At 43.4% G+C, this 21,440-nt stretch overlaps 3 protein-coding genes across 6 annotated transcripts in view; 1 reads left to right on the top strand and 2 right to left on the bottom strand.

Moving 5' to 3' along the window:
* IFTAP (intraflagellar transport associated protein) overlaps positions 1–1,126 on the bottom strand; it is a 47,847-nt gene extending 46,721 nt beyond the window's left edge. For 2 of the 4 annotated variants that reach the window (XM_075426247.1, XM_075426249.1), the window contains exon 1: positions 447–832. The gene's annotated coding sequence lies outside the window, so the exon portion shown is untranslated. Of the gene's footprint in view, positions 1–446; positions 835–1,048 lie in introns of those variants that run through there. The other 2 variants (XM_075426248.1, XM_075426251.1) reach the window with 2 other exon arrangements.
* Positions 1,127–1,149: 23 nt separating this feature from the next.
* On the top strand, positions 1,150–3,813 carry RAG2 (recombination activating 2). The gene has a single exon (XM_009935236.2). It carries the CDS (start codon positions 1,427–1,429, stop codon positions 3,032–3,034), a length of 1,608 nt encoding a protein of 535 aa, XP_009933538.1. The 5' UTR covers positions 1,150–1,426; the 3' UTR covers positions 3,035–3,813.
* A 7,056-nt stretch (positions 3,814–10,869) lies between these two features.
* Positions 10,870–14,065, bottom strand: RAG1 (recombination activating 1). The gene has a single exon (XM_009935237.2). The coding sequence runs from the start codon at positions 13,978–13,980 to the stop codon at positions 10,870–10,872; it is 3,111 nt and encodes a 1,036-aa protein (XP_009933539.1). The 5' UTR covers positions 13,981–14,065.
* Positions 14,066–21,440: the final 7,375 nt, after the last annotated feature.

Here is a 21,440-nt window from a genome sequence, read left to right as displayed (position 1 = left end):
CAAGGAAAATATGAATCCCAAGGACTTTGAAACAAGGAATTATATTTTAAAATGTAGAGGGTTTATTCTTTTTCAAGTATGGTATTTGAAAGCTAGTTCACAACTTCAAATTCTGGGGATTTGGCAAAGGCTGGGAGAGAGAACTTGGGACATTTATTAACAGGCCCAGCTCTGTGAGTGCGCCAATGAAGCGGGCGCTTGTCTCCCTCTCTGGTGTCTGTGCTCTCCAAAGCTTGCTCACTAGTCAGGCTGACCACATAAACTCTTTTAGACTTTTGAACAAACAGGTAAAAAAAAAAAAAGATACCCCTTGAAACCTATCACGAAAGCACCAGCAAACACCAAAGATACAGAATGTGACCACACTACGCAGACGCCGGGCAGCGATACCCCAATGCACACAGCCACCCCGGGCAGGCTGCCCAGCACCAGCGTGCGGGACTCACCCCAGCCCTCCCGGCGTCCGCCTCTGCTGCCTCAGGGTGCCTGCGTGGCCAGGAACACGGCTGGCACCCGCTGCTCCCACCTCTCCTCAGCAAACCTGGGTCTCTTCCTCGGAAACCTGCAAAACGTTCAACTGGCGTCAGCATTCGGCTCGGCCCGCGCTCACCGCAGCTCACTGACTGCGGAGCGCGGCGGCGCGTCCCGGGCCAGGGGCCGGGCTCAGCGGCCTGCAGGGGAGGGGAGCCCCGGGCCCGTCCCGCCAGCGGGGTCCCTCTCCCGGGGAGCAAGGGAGCCCCGGGCCCGTCCGGCTGCCGGGGAGCCGGGGAGCAGGGGAGCCCCTCGGCTGGGCGGCCCCGGGGAGGCGCGGGCAGGCGACCGCCCCCCGGCAGGCCCCCGGGGCCGACGGACCGGCGCCCCTTCTCCGCAGGTCCCGCGCTGCCTGCGGAGGCGGCAGCCGGGCGGCTCCGGCACCCCCTGCCGAGAAACGGGCCGCAGGCAGCCCGCCTTGTGGCACCCCCGACGCGGCTCCCTCCGCCCCCGGGTGCATGGGAGCCGAGTCCCGCCGCCCTGAGACCCGCCCGCGGGCGGCCCTCGCCCCGCTCACCCGCCGTGTGCCCGCTGACCCCGCCGGGCCCAGGCGCCAGGCGGGAACTACCGGCCCCAGCAGGCCGCGGGGCCGCCGTCGCCATGGGAGCGGCGGGGCCCGGCCCGCGGCGGGGAGGCCCGGGGGCCGCGCACCGGAGTGTCGGGGCTGTGCGGTGCGGACGGGCCGCGGTTCGCAGAGTCCCGCGGGAAGGGGAGACGGCTGCTGCTCGATTCGTGTCTTGAGCTGCAGGAGGGGGTCTCTTCTTGGGTCGCAGAGCGTGAACTGAAACGCAACTTTAATAGGGTTTATTCAGGCACTGCTAAACAGCTCTCAGAGGGTCTAAAGCATGGTTCGTCTGTTTCTGCTGTGTTTTTTCCCTCAGGCGCTGACGACGGTATGGCCCAGCCAGCAGATGAAATGTCACTGCAGGCGGTATCAGCCGCCAGTCACTCCTCCTTGCTCCAGCCGGGCTTCTCTCTCCTGAATTTTGACGGGCTTGTTTTCTTCTTTGGGCAGAAAGGATGGCCAAAGAGATCCTGCCCCACTGGTGTTTTCCTCCTCGATATAAAGCAGAATGAGCTCAAAATGAAACCTGCCGCCTTCTCTAAAGACTCCTGTTACCTGCCCCCTCTCCGCTACCCTGCCCTGTGCACGCTCAGAGGCAATGCGGAGTCTGACAAGTGCCGGTACATCATCCACGGCGGGAAAACACCTAACAACGACCTTTCTGATAAGATTTATGTCATGAGTCTGGTAAGCAAAAATAGCAAGAAAGCCATGTTCCAATGTATTGAGAAAGACCTCGGAGGAGAAGTCCCTGAAGCTAGATATGCGCATACAATTAACGTAGTTCATAGCCGGGGAAAAAGCATGAGCGTTATATTTGGAGGGAGATCATATACTCCCCTCACACAAAGAACCACTGACAAATGGAACAGCGTCGTTGACTGTTTGCCATCTGTGTTTCTCGTTGATTTTGAGTTTGGATGCTGTACGTCATACATACTTCCAGAGCTTCAAGATGGACTTTCTTTTCATGTATCAGTTGCCAGAAATGATACAATCTACATTTTGGGAGGCCATTCGCTTCAAAATAACACCAGGCCCCCCAGCCTGTACAAGCTAAAAGTTGATCTCCCACTGGGCAGCCCAGCCGTGACCTGCAGTGTCTTGCCAGGGGGGATATCTGTGTCTAGTGCTATAGTGACTCAGACCAGTGATACCGAGTTTGTCCTTGTCGGTGGCTACCAGTCTGACAACCAGAAACGGTTGGTGTGTAACACCATAGTTCTGGAAGATAGTAAGATAGAGATTGTTGAAAGGCCGAGTCCGGACTGGACACCAGATATTAAACACTGCAGGATGTGGTTTGGCTGCGATATGGGCACGGGGTCTGTATTGCTGGGCATTCCAGGGGCCAACAAACAGTTAATCCCAGATGCAAACTACTTCTACATTTTGAGATGCAAAGGAGAAGAAGAGGACAAGGAGGAAGAACGGACAGCACAAATTTGCAGTCAGACATCAACCGAAGACCCTGGAGACTCCACGCCATTTGAAGATTCGGAAGAGTTTTGTTTTAGTGCTGAAGCCGATAGCTTTGATGTTGATAATACTGACACTTACAATGAGGATGATGAAGAAGATGAATCAGAAACGGGCTACTGGATCACCTGCTCTGACAGCTGCAATATTGACATTAACACCTGGGTCCCTTTCTATTCAACAGAACTCAACAAACCTGCGATGATCCTGTGTTCCAGTGGAGCTGGCCACTGGGTCCACGCGCAATGCATGGATCTCTCAGAGAGCATGCTTCTGCGTCTCTCAGAAGCAAACGTCAAGTACTTCTGCAATGAGCATGTTGATCTAAATAAAGGGCTACAAACTCCCAAAAAGGTGGTGCACTTGAAAAAGCAGCCCATGAAACCATTGCGCAGAAAGACAACCATGAAGTTAACAACGCCTGTGAAAAAGTCCTTTCTTCGGAGATTGTTTGAGTAGATTTACACTGTCAATTTGTATTCACCTGGGAGGAAGTGAAATCCCAGTCAAAGACAGCTGGTAATGTTTGAAGCAGAATGGGTTATTTGAGCTTGAAGAGCTCTTTTTATTTAATTGATTTCAATTATTATTTTCAATTATTTCAGTTACATTTCAAAGCTTGTGAATTTATTTTTTCTCTTATGTATATTTTTGTAATATCCGATAGGAACCCCATCACAGAGGGCGTTGTGCAAACACAGCCAAATATTGGTAACTTTGTGCTATATTTTATGCTGTAACTTACTCCCTGGTTATCCCCAGTGAGTTTAATGGAACTGCTGGTAGTATAAGGCATTATCCCATGTACTCAGTGGTGTTAGCATCTGTCCATAAAGAACATTATATTATCTGTTTTAATTTTTTATTGTAGTGAGTAGTTCTAGAAATATTTGGCCTAATTTATAACTGCATTACTCCAATTTTATGTTGCTGTAATGAAATAAAATTAGACTAATTACTCTCATTTTAAACTGAAGTGGTAGCTTAAGTCCCTTGTGTCAGAAATAATGAAATATTCAGACACTGAAGGTCAGTTTTCTTCAGGGACTTCCATTATGGAAAGCTTACATATGGAACATTTAATTCTAGATAATTAATTTTTGATTTTGAGAGGTACTGAATGATTTTATGTCAGCTTTGGCTACAGTTGTGGAATATCATCTCATAGTAAAAATGAGATTGCTCTTTTAAACCACTCTGTTCAACAACTGCTTTGTGTTTGTGTTTTTAAAAATCTAGTAAGCTAATAAAGTTTGTGATAAAAATGACTGCATTTTTTTCACCTACTCATGGGGTAAATCGAACACTGTAAATCCAAAAGTCAACGAAAAGACAGCGTGTGTGCTTGGGAGGTCCATGTGAAATCTGATGAGGGGTCTAGCTTCACAGCCACCCCATGCTGTGAGCTCCCATTGACTTCAGAGAAAGTTCCTTCTGTTGAACAGGACTTTTATCATTTACTCTAGGTCCTCCACTATGCATTTCTTTCTCTGCTCTCCCAGGGTGACTGTGTAGAGTGTGAAAGCTTAAAAGTGCAATCTGTAGCTCGGAGTGACTCATTGAGCCGGTGGAGCATTGTGAGGGTGGAAACAAATGCAGCGGGCTGCTCAAAGCACAAGGAAAAGATTGGGTTCAGATTGAAAAGGACATTGTGAAGGTTGAATAGCCCAAGAGTTTACTGACTTTTTTGTGGATTCTTTTATTGGCTATTTGTAAAGCCTCATCATTCTTGACTTTATTTTTTTATTTTTATTACTGCTCCAAACATCTTTTCAAAAAATCAATACCATCAGCTCAAAATTTGTGAGCCAACAACAGTAGATCAGTACTCACGGTCCAGCTCTCATGCTGGACCCCTGAATAAAAAAGAAAAACAGGACCAGCTGTCAGCCATTTGATCGCTATGTGAAGACCCTGAGGAGCCACTCATTTGCAAAGCAGCAAATGTAGTACAGTATTCCTATCAACATAGATGTGTGTGCACAGTACTCCCCTTAAAACCTTCATGATTCAAGTCAACAGCAGAGGAAAGTAAAGGACAACCATGCAAAGTTTCCATTTCCAACCTTTTCACGTGCTCAGGGAGGCTATAGTTTGGGTAGAGCTTGTAAATCGGAGCTATATCACCCTGACTCCCTTCTCAACGGTTTGATATTGGTCTAAATTCATAGATTTCAATCCTGGCTTCCCATTTCTTTTGTCATGCTACTTTACCTAAGCCCAGCATATATAGTACTGTATGTTTTTCCAAGAAATAGATTAATATCATGCCCATGTAAAGTCCCTTCAAACTGGTGAAATTCAATAGTCAACATCCCCTTTTGTAGGTTAGTCACAGGTCTTACTCAGCTGAATTGTCATTAAAATATACATTTATCTCTTTTTATCTCTTTTATTCTTCACAGACTTCATTTACATCAACCAAAAAAAATCCGCACCAAGATTAAAGCCACATCATCACAACAACAACAAAGGAGGACAATATACTCACACAAACAAACTCCATCCCTCATCCCTTCACCGTTTTACAATAACAAAAGACTCCCCACAATTGTTCAGCTCCCTGGTGGTGTCCAGTCCGAGTTTTTGCCTGTTACCTCTCCCAGTTACCATCATTATCTCAAATTCCTCAGACCCCACACTGTGTGACAAATTTGTCTGCTAGTGCAGGCAACTAACAAGACGGAAACATTTTCCAAAGGGAAAGCTCGACACTGGCCTAGCAGAAGTGATGTTCAGCCTGAGATAACGCCTGGTGGCTCAGGCACTGGTGGTGTGGTTGCAGTATGTTGCAAGCATTTCTTGAGTTTCCAGAACGTAAAGAGATAGATGAACATCAGCCTGTAAAGAAGACACTTGACATAGCATTCAAGATGGCAGAAAGTACTTCATTCTCTGGTAATTCTGATGACACTTTTGAGTCATGTACTTGTTAGAGCATTGATTGCCTTCAAAATCAGCTAATCAATACGAGATGTTTCTTCCCCAGGCAGGTTAGAATTAGAAGATAGAATGGAGTAAATTTGAGTGCAGAAATAAATCTCTATTGTGTCCGCATCCAACTGACCTATGTGTTTTGTAACCACGACAAGCAGCATCATGGTTCCCAGCCACATTTTAGTAACACTGTGTTCTTATTGTCAGCTTTTACAAGAATAATATATGGATTTTACTACTATTGAAAGGTGCTTGGACCCTGAAGTACCTGATTAATCTACAGGAAAGGCACAGCACAAACTTTAGTGGTAGCACTAAAGCATGTGTCATAGTTCAGAGTGACTCATTGCCCAAATAGACCATTGAAAGGAGTGGAAATAATGCAACTGGGAGCCCAAAGCAAAAGGAAAAGACTGAATTCAGATTGAAAAGGAATCTGTAAAGTTGTTTAATGCTATACTCTATGTATTACAGACAGAAGGACTGGCTTACTTCTTTTTTTTCATGATTGGTGGCTATAGCTGCCTCCATATTTTAATTCCTACCCTATCCCATTCCAAACAAAACTCACTTCTGGGAAGGGCCTGAGCAATAGCCTCTGAAAATCGAACTCTAACTTGGTGTCCCTACTTGACCTTTGAAAATTGTGACTCCAAAGACCATTTTTTCTTTAAAAAAAGAAAGACAATAACCTTATAAACCTTCCGATTTCTCAATACATGCCCATATACAGGAACAACAGGGCACTGGCCACTACCACAGGTGTGCAGGACCTCCTTCAGGTGGTGGCTATTGTGTATTCCTTTGTCTACTGGCTCAGAGTGCCCACCTTCAGAGGAAGAGCTGGGCATTGAAAACACACCTCTTGGCCTATCTCCTGATGCTGCTAAAAAAGGTGCTAATTAAACCCCTTCCAGTGTGGGGTTTTTTTTGTATTTTTGACAATATTAAGCTTGATGCAGAAGGTAGAAGAGCTCCCACGCTTAGGAGTTGCAGCTGGTCAGCTGTTTGAAAACTATGCCACATTCAGTTACCTGAAACAGTACTCTGAAGAAGAGAGGTGACAGGCGTCATTATTCTTCATCTGATCCCGATTCTAATAGGAATACATGGAATGTAAAATTCAGTCAGTTATTACAGATTTAGGAATAAAGGAGTTAAATCATCCTAATTTAGCAGGAAACTCTCTGAGGCTTGTTTTTTTCTGCGTTCTGTTTTTTCCATCCAACATTTTTTATTCAAGGTCAGCTGAAAGAAATAAGTTGGTGATATGAAGTCCAGCAATTAGATGTGTAATTACCTGATTGCACAAGGAAATCAGGTAGCTTAATTTGCTCATCATTAATTCCATGCAAACCAGTTGGTTTGCGTAAGTTTTTTGACCCTGAGATATCATGGCAGGGAAGAAAGAAAGATTTTCTGAAGTGGAATAAAGGGAAGCTACAAATCATGAACTGAAAGGTAGATTGGAACTAATCTTTGTGCCTCAGGCTATGACGAGGAGCCAAAATCTGATGGAAAGGATGCACAGAGGCGAACAAAGAGGCTTAAAATATTAGCATGGACGTAACAGTGCAAGGCTGATTTTAAACAAACACTGGGATGGTATTTGTAAATGAAGCAAAAGCCATTTACAAACTAACTAAAACTGTTCTGAAATTAGTTTAGTTTTCTGTCAAGCAGTTGCCTGTGAGGAAAGGTGCTGAAAGGAGTGCTGAGACTCGCAGGGTAATCTTCATTTGTGTTAATTTAGTGAATTCCAGAACAGGGCAGGAATCACAGCTGTCTCTGGGCATTAAAACAGCCGAAATATGAAAAGCATCCACAATCTGAACGAAAAGTAAGATTGTTACCATGAAATTACGTGCATAGTTGAAAAACTAGTAAGAAATACAAAGCCAGAAACTTAAATATTTATAAGACCTTTATTTTAAACAGGTTTCATTAATTAAGAAACTGTAATACAGTAAGAAAAGGTAAAATTATGAAGCTGTGTGGTGAGACAAATTACAGAACTCGGTGTACTCAGAAATTAAGATGCCGTAAATATCTAGAATTTGTTTCTGAACTACCTGACTAAAAGTCAGAGACGATTTGCTCAAAGTCAATAGAATTTTCTCTGTGAGGAAAAAAATATGAGAGACCAGAATCATGGCTTCTAACATAGTTCACATAATTTCATAACATGGCAATTCACAATACAAAGCCCTTGAATAAAATCAAACAAACCAAGATACATAATGTGATTGTATAAAAACTATAGTCAATACAATTTCAGAGCAAGAAAATTAGTTACCATGAATTACTGAAAGATTTGTGCCGAGTATTAACATACAATGTGAAGGTTTGAACGAGTACCATGCATAAAAGTGTCTCCATTTTTCTGAAGGCTCGTCAAAATCAAAAAGCTTAACTGTAGACTGCGTAACCAAATGATGCACCTGTCTGCAGTCAGAATTTGTTTGCCTTCTGATGCGTGGCTGTGTGCATGCAGCATTGTTATGAGCTCAAAACTCTCAAAGAGAGTCTCTTGATTTACAGAAGATGTCAACAATGGGGAAAAAGAAGATTAAACTACATTCCAGTCTAAAGAAAAGAAAAGAAAAAAATCAGTAGTAGTTCTCTGTGTCAATTATCCTGTGCAGAGCTGGTAGAATGTGAAATGTGTCTTGATGGCTTAATAATGTTTCACAAAAGAATACTTTCCCGTGCCACTGCATTCCTCTGTCCCTGTGCAGGTTATGTTCAGTCTGACGAGTTACCCCAGGACATAAGCCTCGTCATGAGAAATCATACATATATGGATAAACCTTACTCGACCCCTTTGAAGGCAGTGAGACGTATCACTTGCTGTTACATCAACAGCTTGTTAAAGTGAATTTGGAATTTGAAAATGTCAGCGGAGTCACTGAAATTATGTGTGCAAAATGAATAAAGTCTGGTCTGTCAGTCCAGTGGCATGTGTCTATTGCAATGAATGGGTCCAGATTACCTGGGGATGAAATTCACTCCTGTGCAAAAGGCAGCAAAAACTGTGTATATACCACTTAAATGGAGTGAAGAGCACCATGAGGTGAGTGAAGATTGTTAAACTGGGCCCTAAGTTATTCAAGCAGAGTCAAGGAGAAAACATAAGGTAATATAGTTGTCCCAAATAAACTTACAGAGAAAAAAGAAAAGTGCACAACTATTTGTATAATTAAATATATACCAACCAAAAATGCACACTATATCTGCATTTACTGCTAAAGGAGGCTCTTTGTACCTGATATTTATACTCCCTGGAAAACTCATTGTCTGCATGTATTGGTGAAGAATGATACTTATGTAAACCTGATATTTATGCTCTGTGGGAAATACTTGTTTTATTCAAAGAACTGAAAAAAAATATCTAGAAATGAACACTCAATAAGTGTAGATGTACATGGCACACCATACAAAAGATGCTGTAGTCCTTATGACTGGTTAGAAAAGCACATGTTTTAAGTAAAAGGCATTATTTCCAACTGCAATTTTTCACATAATGTTAAACTATGTTTAAAGAAACCTTATTAAAACAAAACCTTAAATTACAGAATACTTTAAAAATAGTATTTTACTTCATAAAATCAAAAGAAAGACATAATGAGAATAACCCTAATATTTGTACTAATACTAACGCTTAACTCTATTTTTTCATTTTCCATAAATGGTAAATACTAGACCCTCAAAGATATAGTAAATAACATGAACAAGATACTACAAAACAAACCTCAGACCATAAATTCTTGAAGTTTGTTGTTCACTTACACTCATGAACCAACTTCTGCCACATCAAAACAAAAACAAAAAGTGGATTATTTTAGATCCGTGCTTTGTTTGCCTCTGCATTTAATCTTGTTTCAGAAATATTACTCCAAACACAATAATGCCCTAGCTACAGGTGCAAATCTGAAAGGCTAGACGTTTTCAGGGCATCTCAGGTACTCTTGATTATATTTCATGAATATGTCATTGAGTGAAATTCATGTAATGATAGCACGTGAATACACTAAATACCACTTCAGAAAGGCAAATACCACCAACAAAATTGTTCATCTAATATAGTACGGAGGAATGCCAACTAAACACTGCTGTAAAAATGTAAAATACAATATGCAGTCATCTCAAGAGAGTCCATTGCTTTTTAACTAATCTTGTATGCCAACTATCTTTGAGGTTAATAAATATCATTCCTCTTCTACAGATTTGGAAAATGAGACTGTGCAGTGTATCCCAGCTATGAAAAAGCTCAGTATCAGATACAGCTGGAGCACATCATCAGCAGTCAGTGAAATATCCTAATAGAGAAGATCAGAACACTGTAATGTATCTGATCAAGGTAATATCCATCTCCTGAGAAACGGGTCTGCTGTGACTAAAGTCACCGGGTGAAACTGTGGGCCTGCTGGTAGTAATGACAATTTACTGGTGACTTCAGTGAGGCCAGGAATTCACCCAATAAAACTCTACTAATGCAAATTATACTATATACTGGAGTTACCACAGAAATCTAAAATGCTCATGAAGCAACAAGCTACACAGCAGAGCTTGAATGTGCTTTGTACAGTGAGATAACCACAAGGCACTGTAAATCCTGATTTAGGAGCACAAGTGCATGTTTGCATTTTAGAGTAAACAGACTACAATAAAAATTTCTTTAAAAAATTCCAGCTACCTTTCCTCTATCTTCATATAGTAAATTAGCATGATGATAGCATCATCTGCTCCTAAGTACTACAATATAAATGTTAAATAATTATTTTTTTAAAGTTTGTGAGATCAAAGTTTGTATCTTTAGTCAGTATTTTATACAAAAATAACTGAACTTTATCTCAAAACAATTACCCAAGTGTCTCAGTGACAAATCTTTACTTATAAAAGCCAAAGGACTGTCAATGAAATAATCCAACCTTCTTAAAAAGCAAATAGCAAAATTGTTTTAAAAATGCAAGCAGAACAAATAGCCATGCTTGCTTTCTCAGCAACTGTCATAACTCTCCAGAATCATATTCATTCCAAAATACTACTTTGTATAAAACCTTGTTTACTTTGGCTTTCTCGCTTACAAAAAACACTCTAAGACCAAAATAAACTGAAGGCCCTTCTTTGCAATTTGTTTCTGCTTTCATCTCACATAACAACCGGTAAATGCACCACTGCATTGCCTTTTGGAAACTCCCAGCAGACATGGTGTTTATTAAACTCCACTCAGCACCTGTAACAGGGAGTGTAAAAATGATCGCTTCAGACTTCCCTGTACCTCTGCAGGCCTGAAAAGCAGCTGCCTCCTTACAGGAAGACACCATCACAAACCCAACACCAAATGCGCTTTACATTTAGAGCTCCGCCGAATCATTGCTTTCTAAGACCTCCAGTGGCAAGGAGTCATGCAAATTATCCTCTGGATCAATGGTGAAGCCCTGGCTTTTTAATGCTTTATGGGCATTCATGAACTTCTGGAGGTACTTAGAGGTATATAGCCAGTGATGCTTCAATACATCCTCCATCTCATAGCATTTGGACTGCCTGGCATTCATTTTTCGGAACCTCCTAAACAGTTTGTTTCCAGACTCATTTCCTTCACTTGCCCAGGCCCCAATGGACCCGTCTCTTTCAATGATCTCAGGAACATGAGCAAGGGTTTTGTGGAAATAATTTGTAATCTTGCCTTCATATCTATACTTGAACTTTGTAGACAGGAGCTCAGCAAAACGCTGCGAATTGTAGCTATACTGGCACAGCAATTCTGGACACTCCTTGGCAGGGCATGAAGATCGCCACACTGGCTTCATCTTCAGATAAAGGTCCATTAGTTCTTTTAGGGCTTCATGCCTTTCCTCACACTTTATTAATTCACATACTGCTTCTACTGTCTCTTTGGACATGAGCTTTCTAGCAAAATTTCCAGTCATCCTCATCACAGGCTTCAAGTTCATCTTCTTCCTGAGGTGTTTGTCAAGAGTCAGCTGCCACCTCTTCCTCTCCTCTTTAGACACATCAGGATTCTTGTAAACTTCACCGATCTCCATCTGGAAAATCCTGTAGAATTCTGTTGCATTGCCAATGTCGCAGTGCAATGCATCTATGGAGGGAACGGTCTCAATAAAAGGTTTGGCAGAAACACCCTTCACTCTGTCACGGAGCTCATCAACAGATTCGTGATATGGGTTAGACCTCCATATTTCATACCGCTCCAGATTTTCAGTATGGCTCCTGGTTATGGAGTGGAAGACCAAATTCTGGGAGGCCTCCAGGCGGGTTGCATCACACAGGGTACAAATATAAGTGGAACCGGAGGCTTCCAGCCCTTCCACTTCCCGCACAAGTTTCTCATCATATCCTGTACCCCTAAAGATGAATTTGAATGTTCTCAGGATGCCTCCCATTTCAAGTAGCAGTTCACTGTTTTTCATAGCCTCTCTTTCTGCTATGAGGGGGCTCAGTATTGCTGTCAGGGTTTCATGATCTGATTCGTCAGCCAGCATAAGGCACAAGGGCTTGCAACACAACTCTGAATTGGGCTTTACTTCTTCAAAGATCCTCTTGCTTTCATTCCCATGTGCTATAGCAATGTTCATGACTGTGAAGGAAAAGCGAACAGCCTTCTCTGGGACAGCAGGCCCACTTCCGTGCTTCTCACTGACATCTCCCATTCCATCACAGGACTCTTTAACTACCACAGTGAATGGACCATTCAAATAGTCATCCAGATTTTTTGCTTTCATGCCTTCCAAGATCTCCTCCTCCATGTCCTTTAAGGCACAAACCAAGGCTGCATCATATCGAAATCTCTTTGCGATTGTGTCTATGGGGTAGTCATCAATTAAGAGTGGCAACCCCGACAGTCCATCTATAATTCCCACTTCTGTGTTAGTGGATACATTTTTCAAGGGAGGTTTCCACTCGAATGGATGATAACCTGGCAGGAGGGCTTTCTCAGCAGTGCGAAGGGCATGCAGAGGCTGGAAGATCTGCCTCCCAGTGACAGCTTTTACCGTTCTGTACATTTTGTGATATTGGCTACAGCTAAGAAATGTGTTGACTCGGATTGCCAGGCAGACAGCAGGGTGAAGTCCAGATCCTCTCCCTTGCATTATAGCCTCCAATTCATCTGCTTGTCTGTGTTCATTTTTTGCTCTTAAAGCTAGCAGGAACAAAGTCATGCACACAGCCTTTATATCACCGCCCTCTTCTTTCTCAGCAAAAGCCTTAACTTGACGTTTCAGTTCTCTCAGACGATGTTTCTGAGCTCTCCTGGTCAAAGTCAGAAGATGCTGCCTCGGTCGGCCACCTTTATTTATGTGGCTGTAGAGCTCTCTGTCTTTCATTTCCTTGTGGCTGGAGAGATGTTGGCTGTATTTTCCATACAAGATCTCTTCATCACATTCCTTTATAGGGCATCTTATGCCCAGGCTATCAAGGATGTTCAGGAAGGATTTCACTGGAGTTACCAGATCAGTAGGGAAGCAAGGATACCAGCAGGAGGGGCAATAGCTGCCCATAACCTTGATACATTTAAGGATGCATGTTCGGCAAAACAAGTGTCTACATGTTGTTTCCACTGGATCTGCCAAAATATGCTCACAGATCTGGCAAGAGATGGATTTAATAAAATCTACTGGGTAATCAACAGCAAGCAGCTTGGTGCTGAGATGTATATTTTTGCAATTGACAATCTCTTTCATCAAATTTTTGTTGTTTATCTGTGCTTGGTTTTTTACACCTCTGTTTATTCGAGCACGTTCTGCAATGATCTTCACACGTTTGCCAGGTTGCACACTGGGTGGCTGGCTTTTTCTCTTGACTCCCCGACTGGTAGTGTGGCACACATCACAGTTTGGGGAGTGGGGTTGCCACTCCATCGTGCTGTTCCTGGGAAAATATACTTCACATAGAGTATTACTGAATTTTCTATGGATAATACTCCAGCAGTTGTGACAAAATCGAGTGGGATGGATGGTATCAACATCCCCTCGCACATCAATCTTAAAAACCTTAGCGATAAGATCTGGCCAAGAGGTTGCTGTTTTCTCTTTCTTTCTCAAAAGCCACAGAGTTTCATCATCCACTGGCCCGTGCACGGGATGAGTTCTCTTGTAACAATCTGTTTTAAATGAAACTCCACAGATGCGGCAAAGTTGCTTCAGCTTGTTCTGATGAGCTTTATTGTCTTGTGTTTTCATGTCATTGGCGTCTTTCTCAAGTGCCTTCCTACTGCCCATTAAGTCCATCGTTTCTCCTCTTGGCACTGCTTCATCTTTACGCAGTACGATTTCTTTGTTTGAAGAAGCAACCTCTTCTGCCTGATCTTTGTTCATGTGCTGGCTGTCATCAGAAGGTGCTTTTTCAAATGATCTCACTTTAAACAGCTTGAATTTCCATTCAGAAAATTTTGTATACGGATGCTGAATTTCTTCAGGCAGGTCCATTTGTGATGCTACTGACATCTGCAGTCCGGCAGAAACCAGATCACCTGAGAAAGAGAAGAAAGCAGTAAGTTAGCTTATCCTCCAAAATTAATAATAATGCCATGGTTTTTAATAGAACAGTTCTAATCATTTTAACTGAGAAATGCGTTGAAAGTGAGTTACTAATCCAAGACACCTACTGAACTGAGTGGCCCAGTCATGGCTGTCCACGCAGTGTCTCAGAGAAGTACCCAGATATGTTTTGACTTTGATCCTGAGGCATCCACATGTCTAGCAGATCACCGATGCACCTTACTTACATAAAGCCATTAGTCATCCAGTACGAAAATCAAAATCTGCCCCTTCCTTCTTGTACATAACTTAGCTTACCATAAGTAAAGCTACTGCAGACAATAGCATTACATTCTGAAAGTTTGGTGACTTTTTTATATGAAACAGAACTCAATTGGTGTCTGAAAGATAGAATTTTGTCTGCCTCATGATACATTATCTAAACCAGCAAGACCAGTGCTCTTACATTACTTGTTAGTCCTTGATCTGATCTGAAGTGTCAAATGCATGCCACTCTACATGGCAGAGCAGCACATACTACTCGATCCCAGTGTAGACTTTATTCAGGCCCCAGTTTTGTAAGGTACTTTAGCACCTGCTTAATGAATGTGAGTAGCTCCATTAAAGCAGGAGGAGTGCATCCTCTGTTGATGCAAAGCACTACAGTTCCCTGGACTCTCAAGGAGATATGGCAATTTATACTGGCTGCAGATTTGCTCTAGAGAGAACATTTATACATTGTAACTTAGTCACCTGTCTAAGTACCTTGCTGAGAACTCGCTCTGTAAGGATTACTGGTACTGGAAAGCTGAAAATGTCTGTTCAAATTTGACCCCAATTTCAGCTTTCACAGAGATGCAGCCAAAAGTAATATCAATGTGGTTGCCATGGAAATATGGTATTGTGTAAAAATAAATACAAGACTTTCACCTCAAACACTGAAACTTCTTGCTACTGGATCAGATGCAGGAAACAAAATTGTGTAGAAACAACAACAGAAGTGACACCTATTTTTCATCACCTGGCTATGAGAAGTGCACAAAGTAAGCAAACAGTATAGAGAAGATTATGTTTTCTGATCGATTTTGTTTTTACTGATCTGGTTGGTGTGAGTAATAAAAATGAGGAAAACTACACTATAAGACTATATACTAGAACTAGAAATGATGTGGGTATGGCTGTGGTTTCTTTAACAGATTATATCACAACTTAGCAATTCACATAACTTGCTAGAAATCTCAGTTCAGTGTCTATTTAGAAGGTGTCCTTCATAAGAAATACATCCAAGTCATGGTCTAAAGTGATGATGCCCAGGGTGTTTCTGAGATTATTTCATTTATGACCTTTCAATAAAGCATCATTTCAGTACAGTCTTTCAGAGTCCGTTGGGAAAGGACTGTGTGCTTTGATCAAGTTCCAGATCCAGAATGGTGCATCAGTCTGCTCAGCTCTTTTCTTAAGAGCTGTGTTTAACTTCAAAATCATTCATTAGGTCTTGGCAACTAAAATTTAGGTTTGTTTTCTTCCCAGCTTCTCTTCATTTTGTCCCACTGAGAACAAGCTGCCCATACCGCTGTCCCCATCTGCCTGCATTTCTCTGTCCAGCTGCCTATATGGCTAAATATCTCTGCACTGCAGTCCCCTGCTGTCAATCACTGATCCAGCCTGGAAACATGCTTGCTTGTATTCTGCTGTTCATAGATCTGTGATATGCAGCTGTGTCCAGATATATTCAGGGCATTACTTCTGTCTCGCTTTCTTGGCTGTGTCCTGTAACACTCTTGGTAAAATTTATCCACTGAGCAATAACCCGTTTGCCCCTTGAATAGTCCTGTGTTCCTATGACCTGCAGAGTAATTGAATAGCTACTTGCCCTATACTGTCCACAGATCCTTTTCTTCTACATAACACCCTATGCAATTTTGTGCAATTTCACCATCTCCGGCAGCACCTTCAGAATCTCTCAAAACGTGAGCAATGCCTCCTCAGAGCGATATCTAAGTCATTGTAAAGAAACAGCCAGCACCAAGTACATTTAGAGCAAAATATTTAATACTTTCTCTACTCTTCTAACCCTTTGACTAAGTGCCACCGTAGTGCCATGGTCATCTCCAAACCCATGACCTAACTCTTGCTGTTAATCACCAACTCAAATGAATCACACAGGGTTTACCCCTGCTAAAGAAAAGTTCAAGCATTCTTTTCTTTTTTTCTCTTCATTGAACACACCCTGGAAGAAACAAATGACAAAGAAGCCCTCTCAGGTCACCAAACCTTCACTGTCTGCAGTATGTAATTGTTGCCAACAGGCTACTCACCAAACACTTTGAATTGCCTAGGCAGTGGAGATTTCAGTATCTGTCTTGGGAGAGCTAGAAATATTCCAGGTGCTAGGAATATTTCCTGCTACTCATGCTAAATTTGCCTGTGTGCTGTTATTGTAGTTGGGGGTCACACCGAACAATCTTTCTTCTCCCTGCCTACCCCACTCCGATTCTTACAGAGTGAACCCCAGGGACAAACTCCCAGCCATGATTATTTAATCGACTCTGACACTTGTATTCAGTATCCCCTCTTTTTATCTTGAAAAGCGAAAAGAAACCCCTTTTCTTCTCAGATCACTGTATTTCATACATTTCTAAAGACGAGCAAGATTGCAATACTTTTGCTCACATCAAGCAAGACCTTGCTTTATAGATGGTCTCACCAAAATGAACAGAACAACGTCTGAGGTGAGGAAGCACATATAAAATAAAATCATTGACCTGCACATTAAACCAGGAAAAGGAACCAACACTTGGATGTCCTACAAGCATCTGGGATGCTGTCATCAGTGCTGCCAGCCTACCTTTAGCTCACTGTCAGTTTGCAGAGCTGCTGCTACGTCTGCCCAGTTTGCTCCAAATGTCAAGCTTGCTTGCTCTCTCTCCTGTGTGCTCTCACTCTTTCTGCATTTCCTCTGCTTTTTAAAGACACTGCAGTGCTGTTTATCTCAGTTATCCCTGTCCCTCTGAGCTCCCAGTACCACCCTGGTGCTAACCACAGGTTACTTCAACTAAATACAATACAGAACTCTCAAATCCAGGTGGCACCTGGCAATTTATGAGGCTTAACCACAAAATTCATATAAACAAGGTCTTCTTGTGTGAGACTTCTGGGCTCTGAGACAAGTATGCAGACTCTTTCTGAGAAGCACCTGCTATTTTAACACAAAGTTTTGCATTTGGCTTTCTTCTTTATAGTTTCAGAGCTGCTTTCTCTACTGTCAGCTCTCAGAGAGGAGAACCTGTTGTCTGATCACTCCATTGTTCCACATCAAAGCCATTTCACTTCAGGCTAATGGCCCGCTTCCTCGGGTCAGCAGCAGCCAAGCTTCTGGGGTTTGGCTGAATTCACAAAAGGGATCACAAAATGTCATTTCCTCCGATACAGCATTTAATTTTCAAGGATATTACCTCTTTGGTGATGCAGCTCTGGTGTCTTGAAGGCCCTGGGCAGGAAGGACAGATCAACAATATAAAAGCTAGCTATACACATACTGAGTAACTGGTAGATACTACACTGGGTATGGGCCACAGGTGGCCACAAACAGTGGGCAGTAGAGTCTCTTTTTCTGGAGAAGCCCAGTCGAACACCCATGCTTAGTTTCCACAGAGTAACTGTCTAAAAAGTGGAAAGAAACCAAATTCTGTCACACAACAGCACCCTGAAAGTTTTCAGTGTCCACATATAACATTGTGCAAAAATTCTAACAATCCATCAAGTCCTTACAAATGTGAATATAAGTTCACACTCCAGCAGTAGAAATTTGCACTAGCAGCATAATAATTATGTGGTTATAATAATAACCATATAAACACCGACCCAAGCACTTCGCTTTCTCAGGAGACACTGTGATCCTACAGGACTCAAATCCACTTCCAACTTGCACACTCTTCCCTGACAAAGCAGCTATGAGGAAGGCCACTGTGCTTTCACTGTGGCTCAGGATCTCCCAGTTAATGTGGCTCCTACCTGACAGCATCTTACACAACACTGATGGCAGTTAGAGGGAAAATCAGCAAAACTTGTAAGATTTGGTATTTGCTATAGCTAAAAAAGGTGAGAGGATTCTTTCTCTATTATCCACTCTGATCTTACAATGCTTCCAATTCTTAGAATCATAGAATCATTTAGGTTGGAAAAGACCTTCAAGATCATCGAGTCCAACCGTAAACCTAACACTGCCAAGTCCACCACTAAACCATGTCCCTAAGCACCACATCTCCACATCTTTTAAATACCTCCAGGGATGATGACTCAGCCACTTCCCTGGGCAGCCTGGTCCAGTGTTTGACAACCCTTTCGGTGAAGCAATTTTTCCTAGTATCCAATCTAAACCTCCCCTGGTGCAGTTTGAGGCTATTTCCTCTCGTCCCATCACTTGCTACTTGGGAGAAGAGACAGACACCCATCTCGCTACAGCCTCCTTTCAGGTAGTTGTAGAGAGCGAGAAGGTCTCCCCTCAGCCTCCTTTTCTCCAGACTAAACAACTTCAGTTCCCTCAGCTGCTCCTCATAGGACTTGTGCTCCAGACCCTTCACCAGGTTCGTTCCTCTTCTCTGGACACGCTCCAGCACCTCAATGTCCTTCTTGTAGTGAGGGGCCTAAAACTGAACACAGTACTCGAGGTGCGGCCTCGACAGTGCTGAGTACAGGGGCACGATCACCTCCCTCGTCCTGCTGGCCACGCTATTCCTGATACAAGCCAGGATGCCGTTGGCCTTCTTGGCCACCTGGGCACACTGCTGGCTCATGTTCAGCCGGCTGTCAACCAGCATCCCCAGGTCCTTTTCTGCCAGGCAGCTTTCCAAACACTTTCCCCCAAGCCATTCTTGTAAGATGATGTCTTGATGAAGTGGTTAGTCCCGAGTCGGCGTGCCACACAAGAGGCCAACAGTTCCTCAGTAACCAAGGGCAATAATTCATGCTGAAGCAAGTAATGTGTGGAGAAGGTGCACAAAGTATGCGTGGAGTATGTAATGCATGGAGAAAGTAAACAAAGTTCGAGGCCAAACCCTGATATCATTGCTCAGATTCTGACTCATGCAAAAGCCTAATGTGAAATAAATCCCAATCAGAAGAAACTGAATGGGAGTGTCAGGATAAGGCGGAACAGAAATCACGGATCTTATTCCAGGCCAAGGCAGTGCGGGACAGGGATGTCATGGCTGAGGCATTTATAGGCCTCTGAGAACACTGGATGGCTAGGTCCCGAGCCCAGCTCTTCCTCTGTGCCTGTTTTGCCTGGACTTCCTAACAGCCTGCCTATTTTTACTATTCACTGCCTAGCATTTGGAGAGACCTTTTCAAAAACATATCAGATTGGGATGCAATACCAGATATCAATCAAAATCACTCTCTGCAGTCACATACTACTTTCCTCCCTTATCTTGAAATGGCAGACGCAGCTCTCTGACAATATGCATTGTTAGTATTGAGGGATTTGGGGCTCTTTGAGAAGTAGTTTAGCAAATCTCTCCCTCCGGGGAGCTTATTCAAAACCTCACCCAGGTAGCTGGCTACCTGCCCCACTCCCCTGGGAGCCCGAGCTCCCTTGCAAATGGCACTGTGCAGGCAGCAGCAAAGGAGACACACGAGCATATGCATGCCTGGTCAAGTGCTTTACCTCCAAAGTACCCAGGAAATCACCTTGAAAAAATATTGTCTTGTAGGGATGCTGCAGGCAACTAAAGGTCTTAATTGATCTCGAATTGCTACAGCTTTGGGTGTGTTTTATGCCTGTATAAGTGTAATTGCTCAGCATTTTGAGTTGCACAGATCCAGCGCTGGAAAATGTTTTCCCTGTGCAACTGGCACCACCGAGTGGAGAAATGCATTTTTGCGTTGGTTTCTATTACAAAATGGGCATTAATGCATGACTATGGGCCTAAGCTTCCCATAAACCATATAGATTTGGAAATTGCTCTGAGTAAAGGCATTTCATTTATACTTGGAATAAAAACTCCAGGCAAGTTCCTTGAATTCTCAGTTAAAATAGGCTGGACAGCAGTGCTTTGGGTACCTTATAGATTACTAAAAATAGCATTTTTCAGCCGTAGAAAACATTTCATCTAGGGAGATCTGTTTTACAAAGCTGTGTAACAATAAATTTCCTCATTTTACAGCTAATGAAAATAACATACAGTTTTTTCATTTAGCAGGAGAAAAAGGATAGCTTTGACATTCAGCCAGTTGTCCAGGAAAGGGTCCACAAAGTTGGTTTTTATTTTTTATTTATTCTTAATATAACTGTTTCTTCACTGTGGTCCGTTGGAGCCATATCAGATGACCCGGCAATCTCTTTCCTCTAACTCATAGCTTCCTGGCAGGTCCTAACAAAACATGTAAGTTTTGGACAAGAACGGTGCTTGGAGCGGTGCGTTAGGGTCCTGCACCCGCCTTTGCTCCCGAAGCAGCCCCCTGCCCAGAGGGAGACGGGCAGTTTAGCAAAGGCACCAGCCCCTGGTTCCCAGCTCCCAGGGAGCGTGGTGCGCAGCACTAAAAATCACTTGAAAACTGTGGCCCCACAACCCTCCCCCCCCCCAGCTTATATCCTCCCAAATGCTGGGAACAGAAGCATTTCTTGGGTTTAAATACGCGTTAGCCGGAGATTCTTGCCAAGAAAACTCACTGATGCAAACAGCCAAATTCCCCTTGTTCACTTTTAAGGAAATGGGGTGCAGTAAGAAGAGTGTGGCCAGCAGGTCAACGGAGGTTCTTCTCCCCCTCTACTCTGCCCTAGTGAGGCCACATCTGGAGTACTGTGTCCAGTTCTGGGCTCCCCAGCTCAAGAAAGATGAGGAGCTACTGGAGAGAGTCCAGCAGAGGGCTACAAGGATGATGAGGGGACTGGAGCATCTCTCCTACGAGGAAAGGCTGAGGGAGCTGGGCTTGTTCAGCCTGAAGGAGAAGGCTCAGAGGGGACCTTATAAATGCTTATAAATATCTGAAGGGTGGGTGTCAGGAGGATGGGGCCAGACTCTTTTCAGTGGTGCCCAGCGACAGGACAAGGGGCAATGGGCACAAATCGAAGCAGAGGAAGTTCCGTCTGAACATGAGGAAGAACTTCTTCCCTCTGAGGGTTACAGAGTACTGGAACAGTCTGCCCAGGGAGGTTGTGGAGTCTCCTTCTCTGGAGATATTCAAGACCCGCCTGGACAAGGTCCTGTGCAGCCTGCTGTAGGTGACCCTGCTTCGGCAGGGGGGTTGGACTAGATGACCCACAGAGGTCCCTTCCAACCCCGAACATTCTGTGATTCTCTGAAATGAAGCTGTCTTTATGTTCACACAGTGCCAGTCTTTCACTTCCTTAAAACCACCCCTTGTTGCAAGCCACCAGGAAAGGTCAACTTCACCGCGTGCCCTGAGGAAGGTAGGGCACCTTG

This window comes from Opisthocomus hoazin, chromosome 7, assembly GCF_030867145.1.
Source record: "Opisthocomus hoazin isolate bOpiHoa1 chromosome 7, bOpiHoa1.hap1, whole genome shotgun sequence".
Classification (NCBI taxonomy): domain Eukaryota; kingdom Metazoa; phylum Chordata; class Aves; order Opisthocomiformes; family Opisthocomidae; genus Opisthocomus; species Opisthocomus hoazin.
The sequence above is the reverse complement of the archived record's forward strand: the minus strand, read 5'-3'. Positions and strand labels throughout refer to the sequence as shown.